We start from the raw sequence: 20,695 nt of genomic DNA on the forward strand, positions 1-20,695 counted from the left end.
AAAAGGGCTAGAGCTGGCAATCAATGAGGATGCATCCAGGACAGATGTCCTTGAGAAAGACCCTGAGAATCACACAGCACACAGAAACAGAGTGGCTCCAAGGCCCATTTTCCCGGGCCCCTCTTCCAGCTCTGATGGGAGTCCAGGGAAGAGATGAACCAGGTGGGAGAGGCCCAGGAGGGCGGGCAATAACCCGAGGCCTGTGCACTTCACAGTCTGTGTCAACATGAGCCCATTAGCTTCTCTCACAGGAGGGATCTCCTTTCACAGGTAAGAAACTGAACTCTGAGAACAAGCAACTCCATATGACGTCCCAGGTGGGACTGCCAGAAAAGGCAGGAAAGAGGCGTAACAGATTGGAAGGCAGAACCAGCACCTGGACCCACGACTCTGCTGTTCAGTTGCCCACACCTAAGAATCACACCAGGAGCCAGAAATGTACCTTCCCAAGTACAGGCCCACCTGCCAGTCAGCCCTGCCAGTCTCAAGCCTGGAATCTGGAATGTTCCAGCTTACTGGGGCAGTGCTTGTTAATCCCCAGATCTGGCTGAGGCTGGTCGTGCTGGTCCTTGGTCCTACTTCACATGACTTATGGAGATTACCTCCCTCCTGGCACAGCCCTGCCACCCTCAAGCACTAGCTAAATAAAGGGGGAGAGCCTGCAGAGGAGCTGGCCTTTTGGCCAAGGGACCAGGGTGGCCAACTGTGTGTATCTGTCCTAGACAAAAGGAGGTGAGTTCTGTTCCTCGGGTATCACCAAGGAAACTGAGAATGCAGGTCCACACAGAGCCTTGCACAGGTGACCCTGATGTCCTCCAAGGGGAGGTGTTGGTGACTCAGGCATACGACTCAGGCACTGCTGCTCAGAGAGAACAGCAACCAACACTCACTCACAGCTCTGATGCCTTTCAGAGGAGCCAGACAAAAAGGCCACCTGGGTGCAGCCCGTCAATATGAAAGTCTAGAAAAGAACCTAATCACTGCAGCAGAAGGCCGGCAGGGCTGTCTCGGATGGGGGGCGGGGGGGCTGGAAGGCATGTGAGGACGACCCTCAGGCAGGGCAGCCACAGGAGCACAAACAACTCTGTGTCTTGTAATAGGTAAACTATGCCCCAATTTTAAAATGAGAGCTGATTACAGATAGAATCATCTGGGCAGCAGCCAGAGTTGTCACTCCAGAAGTATCTGTCAGAGGTGTACCTGAACAATGCAGTCTGCCACTGGAAGAGGGGCTCAGCTTGGCCTCGCAGTGAATCACCCAAATTCCGACAGATGGGTGAGACCGAACTGGCCAGGAGCAGCTTCCAGGAAGAGAAACCAAGGTGGGGAAGGAAGATGACATGCCAAGCTCACACACAAGGACAGAACCTTCTGGAGGGCTGAACAGAGCCCTGTGACATCCCCACTGGGTCCCCATCAGGCCATATCTCAGACCTAGGGTGTCACCAGGGGTCAAGGGGGCCTGGGTTGGGGGGGCAATCAAGGCAGTCAGCCCCAGGGACAGCAGGGGACAGGCAAAAAAAACGTGTCAGGGGCCACCCTGGGACCTTCCACCTTCCCTACAGAAAGCCACCCGAGGGCTGGCGCTCTACCAGTTGAGTTCACAGGTGCAGAACGGGGCTGGGGGGAGGCAGGGTTCAAACCCCGTGGACACATAGTGCAGGCCAGGGCAGTGGGCGTGAGATGGCTTCTCACACAAGGAAGGGGGGCCTGTGGGAATGCAAGCAGTGGTGCACCTTACGGCACCCCACGCCTGGCCGGTGCCTAAGGAGTCTGTGCCTCCTAAGTGGGGTACAGGCCTGGAGTGGGCAAGCCCACTCCCAGCAAGAGAATGGCACTCAGTAAATATATGCGGACTGACAGGAGAATAGGGAGGATGTGGGGACACCGCAAGGGGGTGACAGGCCCACACCAGAAGTGGGTGGACAGGGACAGGGACAGGTGGTAGGGGTGCTGGGTGAGGCTTGGTGCTTGCGGGAGCTGGGAAGCGCTTTACCGGTCCTCCCCAGCCAGCAGGAGACACACCCCCATGACTTGGCAGCAGGAATGGCTCCTAGGCTCACCCCTCTACCTGGGTCTGCCTGTAGCTCATGCACACCTCCAGAGAGGGGTCCTTTCCAGGGCCAGTCCAGGGTAGCCACTGGCCCATGACCTGGCCGTGGGAAGCAGACAAAGAGGCAAGCCCTCCCACCAGCACGTGGACACAGCCAAGGGCATTCCTGGGCCCCCACTGTGCGCCAAGGTGGAGAGATGCGGATAAATCCTGTAGCTGTGCAGAAGTATAGAATGACAGTCCACCCATGTGGCCAGTGAGGGTTCAGATCCCTAGCATAAACTGCAGTAACATGATAGGTTTCCCAAATGCATCTTCCCACTGGGATCCTTCCAGAGACAGGAAATCTCCTGAGGCCCATGTCCCACCCTGAAACTGTTTGATCCTTCTGGGTGTGGCCAATGTTTTGGAATTTCTGAAAGCTCCCAGGTGACCCTGGTGTGCAGGAAATTCAATACACCACACTGGCTCTGCATGAGCTTCCCAGGGAACCCAAGCCAGCTGAGAAACCAGAAACAGACCCATTCCCTACGCAGGCCCTCAGAGACCTGCAAACCTACACAAAAGGACCCCCCCATGCACTCCATGGGAGAACTCAGCTCACCACCCTCATCCGGCTCTTCTCATCTGCACCCACCTTCCATTCCAAGAAGGACCTACCCCAGACCCACTCCCTCTTCCCTGTCTCACAGGTTTCCTGAACAGACAGGTGGTGGCAGGCATGGGCCCAGGTCCTCTAGACATTTTTGGAGGCAGCCTGGGAAGGCCTGGCTACCCCCCAAAGGAGACCGAGGTGGGTGTGAATCTTATTTGATCTTCACAACAGCCACACAAAGTAGAAACTTATCACCCCCATTTCACAGGTGAGCAAACCAAGGTTCAGTGAGGCCAGATGATTCCCCTGAATGGCACCACAGGGCTTCTCACTCCAAAAACAACTTTTCTTCTTTGCAGCAAAGTAGTTCCCAGAGCTGGGAAGGGCAGGATGGGATGAGGGTGGAGCTGGGCTCCAAGGAGCCCCCAGCAGCCTCACCTGGCAGGAGGGCAGGGAGGAGCTGGGGAAAGCTGCACAGATCTCCCTTGCAGGAGAGGATGGGGGCCTCCTGGGGATGACGGTTCCACCTGGGAACTGGAGCAGAACAGAGGCTACAAGCACACCTGCATACACCCTGCCCAAGCAAACAAGCCTTATCCATCAGATCAGCATGCCAAGGGCCCAACCCTGTCCCAGACTCCCTCCAAAGGCCCAGGAGGGGCACGAGTGTGACACCTGTTCTCCACTGGCCTGCCCTTCCCGCTGTGTGGCTTCCTGTCTTAGTTTCCCATCAGAGCACCTGCACACTGGCTGTAGGGATCAGAAGAACTGGCCCCAAGGGGTGGTACTCACACAGGGATCATCCCCAACCCCCACGTCTGCCCCACAGGTCCACATCCATCCCATCACCAACCACAAACCCCAGCTGCCCTGGGCAGTGTCCAAACACTAAGCTGCTTTTAGAAAACTGGGAATCCACTCCTGAGCAGGAGGGATTTAGCCAGAATCGGTGCCATTTAGAGAAGATTACACTCTAATTGCCCCAGTGTCAGCAGACAGGCTTCTGGCCAGCTGAGCCCTGTAGCCAGTGGCACTCACCACAGACCCTGGCTCTTCTGTCAGTCCTGGGGCCTGGGGACAAGCCCTTGTCTTCCGAGGCAGCTGGCTACCCGACACAAACCTCTATTCAATGGCCTGCAGTCGAGGGAGCTGTCCAGCTCCCATCTATCCCAAGCCTCAGAAGACATCTGGTAGGCAGAGCAGTCGGGGCTATACCCGACTGGAAACACCAGGAGAGTGGATTGTGGTTTCTCACCTCATCTCTAATCTCAACACATGTCCTCACGTTATTAGCCCCATTTAGGAAGGGACATCCAGCAAGCCTCACAGTCAGCAAGTAGCCAGAGACTCTGTAACTCAGGCCACGTCCCTTCAAGAACCCAGAGGTCTGCAGCTTTAGAGACGAGAGTGGAGCCAATGGAACTATGTACGGGTATGGGCTGCAATGATGATTCAATTCTCACATCTGCCCTAAGAGGCTCTGGAAGGCAGACGGGCCTGTCAGCAGCTGTAGCCATGATGAGATAAAGGGTCTCAGGAGCCAAGTGTCCCCCATGTCTGGCATTCTGTCACAGTCACCCTGGCAGGGTAAGTCCCTGTCATGAAGGACTCCCACACCCCGGGGAACCAAGGATGCTGCACTGCTCATGAAAAGAGGTGAGAATCTGAGGCTCAGGGTGGGCGGCTGAGACCCTGTACTGAAGCCAGGTACCTGGTCTCCCAGCCTCGCCCCTCCAAGCCGCACACATCGAGGTCACCCAGAAGAGTGAGGCCTGCAGGGATCCTTCCTGTGCTGTCTGTGACACACACACGTGAACACATGCACACACACACACACATGGTTCGCTTCATCATAGCTTGGGCATGAAAGCCTAACGCTCCTGACTCATCCTGGACACCCTCCAGTAGACTGCCTGGGGCCATTTCTCAGCCGAATCACAACAGCACCAACATTACTTTAAGTTAAAGCATCCACTGTGCAAATCGCAGCCAAAGAAAGTGCCACATCAAGACCTGACCCTCCGCCTGCGCCTTTGGCCCAGGCATGCTACCTCTCCCCCAGAGCCTCACGGGCTCCTGTGGGTCCTGAAAACAGAGATGTGCTCCAGACTTCAACCAGTACAGGCACAAAGGGGCATCCCACAGTGGAGGTGAGACACTGACGCTGAGAGAGCATGAGGAAAAAGAGGTGTGCTTGGTAGTGAGAGTCTGCGGGAGATGCAGACTTGGCGGCCTGGCATGTAAACGCCACCCACACCAACCATAAATCCATTGTGGGTCCCTACAGACCTGTTCCAAAGGTAGTGAAGAGTCAGAGCTGGCATAGGGAAAGCCTGGGCGGGCATCTCTGGGGTGGAGTCTGACCCTAGCACCAGAGAAGAGGGCCAGACCTAGAGGCCTGGCAGGCTGGAAAGGGGCTCACATAGGGTGGTGAGCACCTGAAATAATAGTGAAGGTACCTGAAACCAAGATGGGGATGCGTCTGTCACAGTTTTGGAGGAACCTAGCCACCAGCTTCTGCCTGTGGGGCAAGCAGCTAGTAAACGCCCAAGTGAGACCCAATCCCAGGTCTGAGCAGTGGCTGAGTCCACACCCCTCCCCTAACTACTGCCTGGGTCAAATGCATAAGACTAGTAAGTTAAGCAGCTTTCTGGATGGTTTCCCAGGAGTAAAGTCAACCCTGACTGAGCTGCTCAAACAGAAGGTCCCATGGACCACCTTAAAAACAGGGACACAAAGACACAGAGAAGTATCATACTCATCTTCTATCAAAAATCTAACCAACTGTACTAGTGATTTTTGTTTTTAACAATTTGCATTCTATTACTTTCTCTCAAGATTAAAAAAAAAAAAAGGACTATCAATTGATCAGGACCAACCCTGCCAACCCAGGGCTGAAGACCTAGGCCAGCAGATCCCAGTCAGGTGCGCCGAGTCACATAACAAAAACCACAGGGCTTAAGAGAAAGATTCACCATTAACACATAAAAAGACAGAAACCTAATAAAATCAGCAACATACATTCAAGAGGGCGGGGTGTTGGAAAAAGGATAATTGCACAGATGATTGGAACAGAACAGAACTCCCAGGAGTAGACCCACACACATACAGCCAACTGATCTTTGACAAAGGAGCAAAGCAACTTCGTAAAGAAAGTTCAGTCTCTTCAACAAATGACGCTGGAACAACTGTACATCCATGTGCGAAAAAATGAATCTGGACAAAGACCTTATATCTCTCACAAAAACCAACCTGAAATGAACCACAGATCTAAATATAAAATGCAAAACTAATAAAACCTGTAGATAAAAACATAGGCAAAAAATCTACATGACCTTGGGTTTGGTGAGGACAATCTTAACATGAAAGCAAAATGGCATTAAAATTAAAAACTTCTCGGGCTTCCCTAGTGGCGCAGTGGTTGGGAATCCGCCTGCCAATGCAGGGGACACGGGTTCGAGCCCTGGTCCGGGAAGATCCCACATGCCACAGAGCAACTAAGCCCATGAGCTACAGCTGTGCTCTAGAGCCTGCGAGGCACAACTACTGAAGCCCGCATGCCTACAGGCCGTGCTCCGCAACAAGAGAAGCCACCGCGATGAGAAGCCCGCTCGCAGTAACGAAGACCCAACACAGCCAAAAATAAAAATAAATAAATTTTAAAAAATTAAAAACTGCTCTGTGAAAGGCACTATCCCGGGAATGAAAAGACAAACCACAGACTGGGTTATTTACTTGCAAAGTAGGACTTGTATCTAAAATAGACAAAAGACTCTTAAAACTCTACGATAAGAAGACAAACAATTCAATTTTAAAATGAGCAAGAGGGGCTTCCCTGGTGGCGCAGTGGTTGAGAGTCCGCCTGCCGATGCAGGGGACACGGGTTCGTGCCCCGGTCCGGGAAGATCCCACATGCCGCGGAGCGGCTGGGCCCGTGAGCCATGGCCACTGACTGTGCGTCCGGAGCCTGTGCTCCACAACAGGAGAGGCCACAACAGTGAGAGGCCCGCGTACCGCCAAAAAAAAAATAAATAAATAAAATGAGCAAGAGATCAGAACAGACACCTCATAAAAGACGATACACAGACAGCAAACAAACACATGAAAACATGTTCCACATCATATGTCAGCAGAGAAATGCAAATGAGAACAATGAGATGCCCCTATACACCTACTCTAGTAACTGCCAAATGCAGGTGAGGAGGTGGAGCAACAGCAACTCTCATTCATTTCTGGTAGGACTACAGAATGGTGCAGCCACTTTGCAAGACAGTTTGGCGGTTTCTTACAAAACTAAACATACTCTTACCCTGTGATCCAGCAAGTTGCACACTCCTTGGTGTTCACCTAAAGGAGCTGAAAACTTATGTCCATACAAAACCTGCATATGGATGTTTTATAGCAGCTTCATTAATAATTGCTCCCAGCTGGAAGTAACCAAGATGCCCACTTTGAATGGATAAACAAACTGCGGCACATCTAAACAATGAAATATCATTCTGTGATTTTTTTTTTTAAAAATAGAGCTAATAAGCAACGAAAAGACATGGATCAATCTTAAACACATATTGCTAAGTGAAAGAAGCCAATCTGAAAAGGCTACATATTATATGATTCCAGTTATATGACATTCTGGAAAAGGCAAAACTATGGAGAAAATAAAAGATCAGCGGTTGCCAGGGTTTCTTTTTTTGGGGTGGAGTGGTGTTGAATAAAGCACAGGGGATTTTTTTAACAGAGTGAAACAATTATGTATGATACTGTAATGGTAGATAAATGACACTACTTGTTTGTCAAAACCCAGATAACTTTGCCGCACAAAGAGTGAACCTTAATGTATAAAAATTTTTTAAAAAATCATTTAGGAGCTTCCCTGGTGGCGCAGTGGTTGAGAGTCCACCTGCCAATGCAGGGGACACGGGTTCATGCCCCGGTCCAGGAGGATCCCACATGCCGCGGAGTGGCTAGGCCCGTGAGCCATGGCCACTGAGCCTGCGCGTCCAGAGCCTGTGCTCCGCAATGGGAGAGGCCACAACAGTGAGAGGCCCGTGTACCACAAAAAAAAAAAAAAAAAAAAATCATTTAGGAGGTATGGGGATCCTAGGCTGGAACACAGAATGTGGTAAAACAATCTAACTGCGTTACAGATAGATGAAACCACCTCACTGAAGGGGATAGCAAATAAGGTGCTTGCTTAAGTAATGTATTTGGAAATCAGTGGAGTATATAAGACCGAAGTCAAAAAGAACACTATACTCTATAGTATACTATACTCTACTTGATAAATACTATACTCTAGTTGATAAATTATTTCACAAAGGGGTATAGGTCAACAGTTCTGACACTACTGTGACGTGTGCTGGAATGGAACAATTTTGTAGCTGTGTGGGGGATGGGGAAGCCAGGTGTCTCACTGGTGGAGGGAGGTTACATACAGATAAGCAAGGGGAGGTGGTGGGAATGATCTACGTGGTGACAGATCAGAGCTGGAGACATCAGTAGGAACTCATGTTCAGCTTAATATAAATACATGTGACTACATCTAGAAATGTTTATAGGTGTGTGTGTATATGTGGGCCAGATCTATCTCCTGCCTCTGTTGGCTGAGAGGGCCTAGAAGCAGGGACACTCCAGCAGCAACAAACACCCAGCACCCAGATCTTGGTTTCTAATACCATTCTCCAATAAAAGGAACCAGGACTCCCTGGAGAATGCTTACTCTTGTACTGGGGCAGGGAACCTACAGGATGACTCTGGAGAACCCTGTAGCACCAGAAAGTAAAGAGGCTCTCAGGAAGGAAGGGAGGGAGGGAGGAAGGAAGGAAGGAAGGAAGGAAGGAAGGAAGGAAGGAAGGAAACAATCACAATGATGGGTATGTTGAAGGGGCACAGGAGCCAAATGAAAGAGCTGCCAGGGGCCAAAGCTGTAACAAGCTGAGCAACAGAATAAAGCCCAAATATAGGGCTTCCCTGATGGCGCAGTGGTTAAGAATCCGCCTGCCAATGCCGGGGACACGGGTTCGAGACCTGGTCTGGGAAGATCCCACGTGCCGCGGAGTAACTAAACCCGTGTGCCACAAGTACTGAGCCTGTGCTCTAGAGCCTGCAAGCCACAGCTACTGAAGCCCGCACACCTAGAGCCCGCGCTCCGCAACAAAGCCACAGCAATGAGAAGCCCTTGCACCACGATGAAGAGTAGCCCCTGCTCGCTGCAACTACAGAAAGCCCACGCGCAGCAACAGACCCAACTCAGCCAAAAATAAATAAATAAATTTATTAAAAAAAAAAAGCCCAAATATAAAATAAATATCCGTGAGTCCATACCGATATAAATGAATGGATGAATAAACAAATAAGTTGGGAAGAGACATGTCTCCCATGGGGAAAAATTCCGAACAGTGTATGTACATGCTTCCCCTCGAGGCAGTGAGCATGACCCTCTCCCCTCTCCGCCTCCTCCTCAGGGTGGCGGCTGTGCAGTTTGGAAAAGATGCAAGAGCACCGTGAAGTGGAGATGCCTGACAAACGCCTCAGCCAGGGGATCTGAAGCAGTTTATTTTTTTAAATTAATGAAAAAAGGCAGCACAGTTTTAGAAGTGTCAGGTAGTTTAAAAACACATAAATGCTGCAACACGTGGCACTTTATCTTGGCAAAACCCTGAGGTTTGCCAGTGGATATGATGTCTCCAGAGGGGAAAAGCAGGCCTTCTGAAATGAGATGGAAAGTCACACCAGATGCAGGGGGGTGGGTCACTGGGTTCTGTGCTCACCTGGTGTTTTCAGAGGACAAAATCACACATAAACTCTCATCATGCTCATATTGTTCCCTCAAATATCAATCACTCTGGAAAAAATCTGCATTTTCAAAATCAGTGTTATGGCAGAACTGACTGCTCGCATAAGAAATAAATCAAACCCTCTGAGACACTCTTTCTCCCTCACCATGCTGGCCACGATGACAAAACCAACAACACTAAGTGCTGATGAGAATGCAGGCTTGCTTGTCAGCTGCTGCTGCACTCACTGCAATCCCAGCCTCTCCAAACCGGCAATGGGGCAACATTAGGTACAGCCTCGGGTTCATGACTGTTGGGCGCAGCAACTTCCAGGGGCCTACATCCCCTCTGATCATCCTGGGTCACAGTTCTACAACACCCAGGGAATCTCTCAGGTTGGTGGACAAGCCTGGACCCCTGCAGAGAATTTGGGGCAGGACGTGAGGGGGGAAGGTGGGAGGAGAATGCCCAGGGGACCCCAGGAGCTAGAAGGGTGAGGTCCCAGGCCTGCCCTGACACCATCACTGAGGGAGAATCTGGTCCACTGCCAGGGCTTCAGGGATGTGCTGGCCTAAAACAAGGAAACCAAGGCCCAGGGAGAGGACCACTCAAGATCATGTCAAGCCTTGCTAGCACACAGTGTGGGATGTTAGCCCTCACTCTGAGCCCCAGCATCCTCACCTATGGAACTGGGACAAAGAGAGCACCTCCCTCCTGGTTCAGAGAGAGCTGGACACCTCTCGGCATCACAGTCAGAATACACTTGAGAGATGACCATGAGCCTCAGTGGCACAATAAAAGCTGGTCTAATGAATGAACTGGATGGGCAACAATGACCCACCAGGGCAAGGGCAAGGCCATGTATCAGCTGAAGGTAGCACTATGGGCCAATTTCTTAAAAAAGAAAAAGGAAAGACAAGACAAGAGTGAGAGGCCTGGCCTGCATGGGGGCGGGGACAGCTACTCCAGGTTGCCAGTGGGGAGGCAGGACAGGCAGCCTCAGGATGGTCACATGAGGCCCTGTAAGCAGTGGCACCCTCAGCCAGGTGCACGAAGTGGACCCTGCTTGGCTCCCAATGCAAACAGAACAACTGTAAAGCGACTATGAGCCAAATACGGAAATCCGGATGCTGACCAGAGAGAAGATGACATTAAAGAGTCACTGTCAATCTTGTGAGGTATGAAAATTAATCTGTGATTCTGTTTTTATAAAAAAACAGAATCACAGGGGCTTCCCTGGTGGCGCAGTGGTTGGGAGTCCGCCCGCCGATGCAGGGGACACAGGTTCATGCCCCGGTCCAGGAAGATCCCACATGCCGCAGAGTAGCTGGGCCCGTGAGCCATGGCCGCGGAGCCTGCGCGTCCGGAGCCTGTGCTCCGCAACGGGAGAGGCCACAACAGTGAGGGGCCCGCGTACCGCAAAAAAAAAAAAAAAAAAACAGAATCACAGATTAATTTCTCAACACAGCACACCAATGTACTTACAGTAGAAGTGAGGCACAGAATGGAGGCTGCCAAAGCTGGAGCTGCCAAAGTGGGCGCGAAAACATGCAGGCCAATCTCTCTGCTCTGGTTATGCTTAAAACTTCCCCTAAAGATGGAAGACCTTTAGGAGGGGAACAGTGCAGAAAAACTGCCTTAAAAAAGCAAAACCATAAAACTCAAACTACGACAGTTATTTCACATGATACAACAATAGACTGGAAGTGCACAGAACCTTCCAAACCCATGGAAACCTCCACGTCTTCGGCCACTTGAATGAAACCTACTTTTCTGCAACTCAAAGAATAACACCAAACTCTGTGTCTTTTTAAAAACAACTGTTATAGATGCTCAAAGCACTTTCTAGTTTTTATAGATCATATGTATCTCATATACATACACAGGAAGAAAAAAGCTGGCAAGTAGAAAAACCCGGTAGTTCCCCATACATACTCCATAATTCCTACAGAGACATGCTCATTTCTACATTTTGATGTTCTTAAAGTGAATGAACAATTTTTTAAACACATTAAGCTCTAAAGAAGAAGCCAGGCCCCGAGCCTCCTTGATGCCATCACCTGCCTGAGCCTGGACTGCCTGTTCCACCACATGTCCCCGAGACATGCCCTGCCCCTGTAGCCCCATCTGTCAGTCCACCTCCCATGGCAGAGCAGGGCTGGGACAGAGAGGTTTGATGCCCAGGACAGCGGCTGGGCAGTCACACGGGGCCCTCTCCGGCTCTGGGGGACAGCTTGAGGGGCCACATTTCAAACACTGGACAGTATGGGGCCTGGGGCCCAGGAGAGTCTCATCCATCAGAGCCTGCAGTGTCCTGGCCAGCCCCTGCCCGCTAGCCGCCTTCACTTCGCTGTCTAAGAAGAAACCAAATCTTTCTTTACCTTCAGCGTGTGTAGTGGCCCTTTATCCAGTGCACGGATGTGGAGAAGCAGGTCTGACTGAGGGGTGGCCGCCCCAAACTGACAAGGGTAAACTGATCTCTCCTCCCTCACAGTAAGGGGTTGGGGTCCCTGAGGTGGGAAGGCCCAGCAGGAGTCTGTGTCTACGTGGCCATGGCTCTCTCTGATGCAACTGTTCAAACTTAAGGAGCCTCAGCCACTACCTGCCCAAGTGCCCCAGGTACACCAGCCTGATCCTGAGGGCAGAGCCATTCCTCCAGGGCCACATAGCTCCTGAGGGCCCAGGAAGGGTCCAGTTGCTCCCCTGAAGCCAAAGTGTGGAAACCACAGCCCTGGACAGCACATGCAGTACCTCCTCACCTGCCCAGGCAGTGCCACTCATAGGCCTGGCCTCCCTCCTGCACCAGGTATGGAAAAGCAGCTCCTTCACAGTGTGCCCAACCACCCGTCCAAAGCCACACCCTGAGAACACTGAGGTACACAGCTGCTTAACCCCCAGGCCCTGCAGGAAGACAGAATGCCAGGTGACACGGGAGTCTTGGGAGTTTTTAAAAATGGAAGAGCCCTCAAGATTGCTTCACAACGCCCTGCCAGACACAAGCTATGCAGGCAGGAAACTGGGGAGTGCCCAGCAATGCAGCCACAGTGGGGCGTGTGGTCATTGCCTTTGGATGCTGGTAGCTGCCTCTCCCAGCTGTTAGACCCCTGGGAGAAGGGCTGTCTCAGCACCTCCAGGATTCCCTGGAACCCGACTTCCACCACAGCAGACCACCACACAGCTTGCCCTGAAAGGCCCACAGGTCTCCTAGAGTCTCCCAACCCCCAATAGCTCTCTGTCTGCTCCAAGTTCTAGGATGGTATCAGATGAGCAGAATCCTCACAGGGTTTAGTCCAAATCAGGGCTTTTCCTGTCTCAAAACAAACACTTGAGGAGGATGCACCTTGCACAGAGGCCTCCGATTGCCCTTCCCTCCTCCACAGGCGCCTGCTCTCTTGGGGACAGGCTTCCTAGGCTCAGAGCCTTGAGTGCAACTCAGCTTCTCTATGCCTCGGTTTCCCCAGCAGTACAACAGACATAACAGGGTGGTGACCCCAGGGCTGGCATGAGGACTGCAGGAGTCGGTGAGGCATGCGGAGGCTATGGCAGGAACAGCTCACCAACGGAGGTGAGGCCTGAGTGGCAGCCCTCACACCACCCTCCTCTGTGAAGCCAGCTCATGGCCGGAACTTCTACACAGACCTGGACAGGAACCTGGTGCCCAAAGACAACTTCCAACTTGGTCTGAGCTACTGGACCTTCCTCAATCACTCACACCCATCCCTACCTTGGTCTCCCCATCCTCTGAGAGAGGAAATGACAAGAGGGATGGGAAGGAGGAAGCGAAGAGGACAGAGCAGCTGCTCCCACCAGCTCTGCCACAGTGGTTCATGCAGCCGCTGAGCCTGCAGGATGGGAGGGATATCCAGGTACTGGGAGCTGGGCTCAGGCAAGTCCAGAGGAGGCTCTGAAAAGTGTCCACGCCTTGAAGGGCAGGCAGAGCTTCCAAGATCCAAGACTGGGAAGAGGCAGGGATGGTGAGGACAGTGAAGGCAACCAGGATGCAGAGAGCAGTGCAGGCTGAGTCAGGCCAGAGGCCCCAGGCAGCAGGCTCAGGCCGCTCTCTGGGACACGCAGCGGGGCCACTCCAGACCTTGCGAGAACAAGGAGCAGAGACAAGGCGACTGCAGGGACAGCAGGGAGGGGATCCAGGCCTGGGTGAGGTGGAGGGAAGGAAGGAGCTGATGACACCAGCCAGCCGACACACACTTATTGCGTAAGCACTTATTGTGTGCCAGGCACCAGTCCCAGCCTGTGACAGGCTTCAGCTCACCAAATTCCACTCTCGGCTTCCCTGGGATACAAGCATACTGCACAGCCAAGATCCTGAGGTAGCACATAAGTCAGCAAGGGCATCCAGACTTTGTCTTCCTGCTCTCTCTGGGAGCCAAGCGAGGGTGGGGCTGAGACTGCACCAGGACCCCCACCACTTGCCTCGGGCATGCCCTCCAGCCCTCACATTCCCAACCTACAAGGACCACTCACTCTTGGTACCTACCTGCCTGAGCCATGCAGGCAGGAACTGTCTTGAAAAGGGCAGCACACCTGTCCTTTTCAAACTGCAGCTAAGGACACAGAGTGAGATGTTCCATGGCTCCTGAGGACAGGAAACATCACATGGCAGACCAAAATCTGTCAAGACGGTGGGGAAGGGGGCACAGCTGAACTTGTGACATACAGGGCCCTTATTAAGCCAAGCTCAATCACTAGCAAAATGGTTAAGCAAAATGGGCCAGTGGGTACCCTTCCTCCCGCACACCATGGTGTCAGTAGGACACAGACACACATACACTCACCATGTGAGAAAGGCTGCAGGGCCAGCACCACTGCCACTGGCCCCACAGAGGACCCTCCCTCAGGTCTGGTCACAACCCAGTCACCTGGGACAGACCAGCCAGCTTCTCTCCCTCTAAGACAGTATTGTCTACAAATGCTCAACAGGAATACAGGCCCCTCTGTTTGTAGCATAATTTGTTAGTAACTAAACCCACTTTAGTTAAAGAAATAAAGTTTTAAAAGAATGAAGATGGCTCATCTCTCTTCAGGAGAAAACAAATAAAACTGAAAAAAGACCCAACAGATATGGTCTCCTTAAATCTTGATTTTTAAAATAAGAGTTAATATTTCCAAGTATAACAATAACAAGAATTAAGAGAGGCCGACAAGAGCCTGTGCTGACATGGCTTCGAGTAAACTAGTGCGAGCTTTCTGGCAACACCTACTGAGACTCTGATGCACCTTCCTCTAGTTCTGCTGAGACTTCCAGCTGAACTGTTCTCATCCCACCTACAATGAGGGAAACTGAAGTTCAGGACAGTGGGACAATGTGTCCAAGGCCAGTGTGTGCGAGAGCCTGACGGTAACATCAAACTAAGCAAGCAGCCACCTGAAGAACACCTAGTGGAGACCGATATACCTGCTTCCCAATTCCCCTGGGGACCCATCCTCCAGACACATGCCACAAAACTGAGTCAAGATTCTTACACTGGCCAAATGTCTGTGACAGTAAAGAGTTGACAACTGAAAGGTCCCTAAGCAGGCAATGGTTAATTCCTGTGCAACTTTCCCTTCTGGTCTGCTCTTACAGTGGACGTGAATTCGAGCTTGTGAACACAGAAGGGGATTGCACATGCTGCCAGTGGGGGCTCACTATGAACTCTGAGGGGAGAGGCTAGGGAAGACCAGGCTCACCTCTGAGCTGCAGAGGGTGAGCCTAAGGTCTCCCACTCCATATTCTCAAGGCCCCCTCAGCATCCCTCCATCTTGGGCACATTCCCCTACCCCACAGGGTAAGATGAGGCCCTTGCCAGAGGGGTCACGTGTCACCCCTCTTGTACCTCTTGTAGATCTAGTGCCAGATAAGCCTGGCTTGGAGTAGGCACCAATACCTGCTGACAGATTCAAGACCTCGGGTCGAATGAGCTCCACCGTCACCCCCCCTGGGGCCCCTATCTGTCTTCTACAGGGCACCTGCTCCACCAAGCATAGATTTAAGTACCTTCATGAATTAATTCCCTGCACTATCAGAAGGGGACCCAACTGGTCTCCCCAGTGAGACACGGAGGCTCAAAATAGCCCAGGCACCTTCCTGAGGCCACTGGGAGCGGGGTGCTGGGAGGTGGGTAGTCCGGGAAGCAGCGAGCTTGGTGGATCCTGAGACCAAGGGCCAGGAGCCTACCTGGACAAGATAAGAATCAAGTAGGGAAGGGGCAGACTGTCTCAGGCACAGACAGGCTAGATACCTAACACCTTGTCCAGGCTTTTAAAATATGCCTCAGACGAACCCTTCCTGGGTGGGATGTTGCAAAGGAAGAAGCTAAGGTCCCTGCTCATAGCCACATCACCAGCAAAAGGCAAGACCTGGATCCAAACCTGGGTGTTCCACCCAGGAAGCAACTTCTCCCTCCCCACCCCCACAACAAGGCTGGGGAGACAAGGAGGACTGACAGAAAATGGTGCTTAAATCACCCCAGAGAATTACTTCACGGCAGGACTGCGCAGCTCTCTCGCTGCAAGACTCTTTGGCAGCCTGGGGGTCCAACCTGCTCACCCCGGAGTAAAAATCACACAGGAGACACAAGGCTTATCCATGAGAAACACCCACAGACCTGTCCCCCAACTTCAGGGAAGGGCCTGGGAGGGCAACCAGGACGGGAAGTGGACAGAAGCACTGTATCACAGAGAAGTAACTAGCGGGGTGGTCAGCGAGCTGAGCATGGGGAGGGGCTGTGGGGTACCCCCGCCAGCTGTGATGAACACATGCAAGGCAAGCCCCCGACTTCGCCTTTTCCTGGTCTCCCGGCGCTGAAACCTCTGAAGGCAGCTGCGCCCAGAGAAAGGAGGTGATGCGCCTGGAGACGATGGAGACACACACCCGGTCTTTCCCAGCCGGTCACCCGCATCCATCCCACGTCCCCATCCCCCGCACTCGGAAAGTCAAACACCGCAGAGGACGCCATCCCACCGTGCCCGAGACCTGCCATCAGTAGCAGAAAAGCTGACCACACGGCTCCACCGCAGCCCTTGCCGCGGAGGCCAGAGTTTCTAGAACGCGCATCGCCCACCACACTTGGGGCCCGCCACCCACCGCAGGGCCGCCTCCCGGCCGGCCAAGCACACTGACCCTGGGCGCCCCGGTGCTGATCGGGCCTGCCTGGGGTCAGGGGTCGGCTGGGGGGTCGACCCGGCCCGGGGTCAGGGGTCAGTTTGGCCTGCGTCGGAGGCCGGTTGTGGGTCCGCTCGGGGGTAGTCTTGGCCACGGTCAAGGGCCGGCTCTGGGGTCAGTGCTGAGGTCAGTCCGGGTCCGGGGTCGGGATTGGCCGGGGTCGCGGAGGGCGTGGCGCCGGCGGCCCTTGCTCCTTACCTCCTTGAGCTGCTCCATCTCGCCGCGGATGGCCTCGTAGTCCACCTCGAGCTCCTCGAACTGCAGTTTGAGTTGGTGCTTCTCCTCAAGCACTGCCAGCCCGTACTCGGCCGCCTGGATCTTCTCACGCGTGGTCTCGGCCAGCTCGTGCGACAGCCGCTTCACCTCCGCGCGCAGCCACTCCGGCTGCGCCTCCATCACTAGCCGCGCGTACTCCTCCTCCTCGGACGGCGCGGACATGGTGACCACGGCCGGAGTCACGCCACTCGCTCCGAGGCTCAGGCCGGGTTCCCGACCGCCGCCGCCGCTGCCGCCGCCGCCGCCCAACCCGACGGCGCCCCGGCCGCCGCCGCCACGCAGCCGCCGTGAGCTCGCCGCCGCGCGGGGCACTGTGGGGGCCATAGTCCCGCCCGCGGCAACTACAAGGCCCGTCGCGCCCAGCGCCCGTCCTCCCCCTCCCGTGATTGGCCTGCGCCCCGTGCCGGGAGGCCCCTTCCAATGCTGTAGCGTCCTCTGCTGCCGCGCGGAGCATTGTGGGGGTCGTAGTCCCACCAGCGCGCCGACTACAAGGCCCTTAGTTCCACACGCCCGCCCGCCCCCGCCCGTGATTGGCCAGGGCATCCGCCGTCGCGGAGCCGGAAACTGGTGTTTGCCGGTGCCCGCCCCCGGGCCTGCGAGGCGTGGGTAGGTGGTGCGGTAGGTAACCGGCAGGACGCGGACTTCGCTGTGCAGGGGCTGGGTGGAGCCGACCACCGATCTGAACCACCCCACGTGGAGCGCTCGGAGCGTCGGGGGGACGGCGGGTCGGGTGGCGGTGGGGACTATAACCCGACGGTTCAGACGGGCAAGGCCTACGGAGCCCAAGACGTATCCAGTGGGAGAGATGGTCAAACCGCTAGCAGAAGAGACGCCTTCGCCCCAGCTAAATACGAAATGCCTCGTGCGTGTTTCCTAAGAATTAGGCATTTCCATGCGCCCTACGATGATCCAATTCAGGACCGCCGACACCGACGGGGCCTCGAATCCAGCATCGCTTCCCTGCGCTACCCTCGTAGCATGGTTCCGATCCGGGACCCTGTCCTGGGTCACGCCTCAAATGGCAGTCAGGTGTCCTTACTGTCCCTCAATCTGGGAGACTTTCTCCCTCTTTGTCTTTATGACCTTGACCTTTCTGAGGCGTGCAGGCTAGAGATGTACACACCGATGCATCCCCACGGTTACATTAGGTTATGCACTTTGGCTGAGATATCAACGAGGTGGTGCTAAATTCTCACAGAATCCTGTCAGGAGACTCGCAAACCCATGGCCCGGATGCTGCTGGCTACTCCTTTGTAATCATTGGTTCTATCCTGTGAGAGGACAATTCAGACTTTGCAAATATCCCATCACTCCTCAAGCCTTTAAAATTTTTATTGAGGTATGCTTGATTAATAGTACATGAGTTTCAGGTGTACAATGTAGTGATTCACAATTTTTAAAGATTATACTCCATTTATAGTTATTATAAAATATTGGCTATATTCCCTGTGCTGTACAATATATCCTTGTAGCTTTATTTTATACGTAGTGGTTTGTACCTCTTAATCCCTTACCCCTGTCCTGCCCCTCCCCACTTCCTTCTCCCCACTGGTAACCATTAGATTGTTCTCTACATCTGTGAGTGTTTCTTTTTTGTTATATTCACTAGTTTGTTTTATTTTTTAGTTTCCACATAAAAGTGATAACATACAGTATTTGTCTTTCTCTGTCTCATTTCACTTAGCGTGATATCCTCTAGGTCCATCCCTGTTGTTGCAGATGGCAAAATTTCATTCTTTTTTATGACTGAATAATATTCCATTGGTGTGTGTGTGTGTGTGTGTGTGTGTGTGTGTGTGTATACACCACATTGTCACTATACATTCATCTGTGGATGGACATTTAGGTTGTTTCCATATCTTGGCCATTGTAAATAATGCTGCTAGGAACATTGGGGCACATTGTATCTTTTCGAATTAGTGTTTTCATTTTCTTCGGATATATACCCAGGAGTGGAATTAATGGATCATATAGTAGTTCTACTTTTAGTTTTCTGAGGAACGTCCATACTGTTTTCCACAGTGGATGCACCAATTTACATTCCCACCAGCAGTGCACAAGGGCTCCCTTTTCTCTACATCCTCACCAACATTTGTTGTTTGTGGTCTTTTGATCCTAGCCATTCTGACAGGTGTGAGGTGATATCTCACTGTTGTTTTGATTTGTATTTCTCTGATCATTAGCAATGTTGAGCATCTTTTCATATGCCTGTTAGCCATCCGTATGTCTTCCTTGGAAAAATGTCTATTCAAGTTTCCAGCCCATTTTTTAATCGGGTTGTTTGTTTTTTTGATATTGGGTTACATGAGCTCCTCAGACTTTTTTTTTTTTTTTAATCAGGAGAAGAAAGGATTTATAACTTGCAGCAAGTAAGGAGAACACCAGGGATCTTTCCTAAAGCAGCATCTCCCAGAACAGTAAAATTGGGGAAGTTGTAAGTTGAGGGTACATGCGTATTCATGAAGGGGCTCGGACAGTTGACAGAATCCAAACTTTAGTTGATTGAAGTCACCAGGGTCAGAACATCATCCCTTAGGTTCTGGTTGATCTGGTGGTTGAGTGCATCAGGCTAACCTTTACCACTGAAAGATAACTGGCAGTCTTCACAACTGATATATTATCTTTGCTATTGTTACTTCTCTTGCCTGATAGCAGGTAATGTTTCTGCATTCTTTTGTTCCCTTAAGATCATTAATTACTGAGACCTGTTCAAGGGCAAGTATTGTAGCCAGGATTAGATCACAAAATGGCTTAGGCTGAGCTCCTTAAACTTTTAACTCACTAGTTTTCATTGAGATTTCTTGCCTAAAGGAATTATTACCAGACAATTCTTTTCTATATATTTATTTATTATTATTATTTTTAAGCATCTTTATTGGAGTATGATTGCTTTACAATGGTGTGTTAGTTTCTGCTGTAAAACAAGGTGAATCAGCTATACATATACATACATCCCCATATCTCGTCCCTCTTGCATCTCCCTCCCAGCCTTCTAGGTGGACACAAAGCACCAAGCTGATCTCCCTGTGCTATGCGGCTGCTTCCCACTAGCTAGCTATTTTATATTTGGTAGTGTGTATATCAGACTATTCTATTTCCATCATTCCTTTTCCACTTACTAACCTTGTACTCTAGGGAAGATACTACATTCATTACTGGTATGGATCTGTGGATTCTTATTTTACTTAGTGAGTTATAATCCATTACTCTCCATACTCACTTAGATGCTCAAATGTGGCAGACTTGGCCAGTGGGAGCTCCACCAGCTGGCTTTGTATCCTTTCAACATGTCACGATTTTTGAGAATTTTCTTCCATTCTAGCAAATTTGTTCCAGGATCATCTTGCACTCTGGGCCCAGACCTGGAATCAGCCATTTCTCCAAGGAGCCCTGATTCCTTTTAGTGGTTTAATGTTTTATTTGTATAAGGAGAATATGTCATAATTTTACTTGTGAAATTAAAAAATGATTTTTAGCACATTCAGTCACAGTAGGAGTAAGATGCCCAGTCAGCCTGTCTGTCCTTGTCTTAGCACTGAGAGTCCCAAGTCCTAGGAAACCCTCAGGCCTAGGCTCACCATTCAGTCTAAATGGGAGAGATGCTAGGGAAAAGAAGGGAGAAGGAACATAAAAGGAAGATGCTCTGAGAATTGGTGGCCCCTTCTGACCCCAGCTGGCCAAACTCCAAACCCCCACCCAACTCCATGACTTCATATGAGGCTGGCCTGAGGAGAGAGAAGAGAAAAGGCTGTGGGAATCTGGTGCAGGCAGGCATTGACCACGGAGCTTAGAACTTGGAGACAGGGTGGTGGTGGAAGAGGAGAGACAAGGAC

General features: G+C 51.9%; 1 protein-coding gene across 2 annotated transcripts in view; it reads right to left on the reverse strand.

The window, feature by feature from the left end:
* Positions 1-17,146, reverse strand: part of BICD2 (BICD cargo adaptor 2) — a 55,398-nt gene extending 38,252 nt beyond the window's left edge. The window contains exon 1 of one of the 2 annotated variants that reach the window (XM_081238337.1): positions 16,785-17,145. In XM_081238337.1, coding sequence (XP_081094463.1) covers positions 16,785-17,024 — 240 coding nt within the window. In that variant the 5' untranslated portion in view covers positions 17,025-17,145. Of the gene's footprint in view, positions 1-16,784 lie in introns of both variants that reach the window. The other variant, XM_081238336.1, reaches the window with a different exon arrangement.
* Between the last annotated feature and the right edge of the window lie 3,549 nt (positions 17,147-20,695).

This window comes from Mesoplodon bidens, assembly GCF_964165515.1.
Source record: "Mesoplodon bidens genome assembly, chromosome: 6".
Taxonomy (NCBI): domain Eukaryota; kingdom Metazoa; phylum Chordata; class Mammalia; order Artiodactyla; family Ziphiidae; genus Mesoplodon; species Mesoplodon bidens.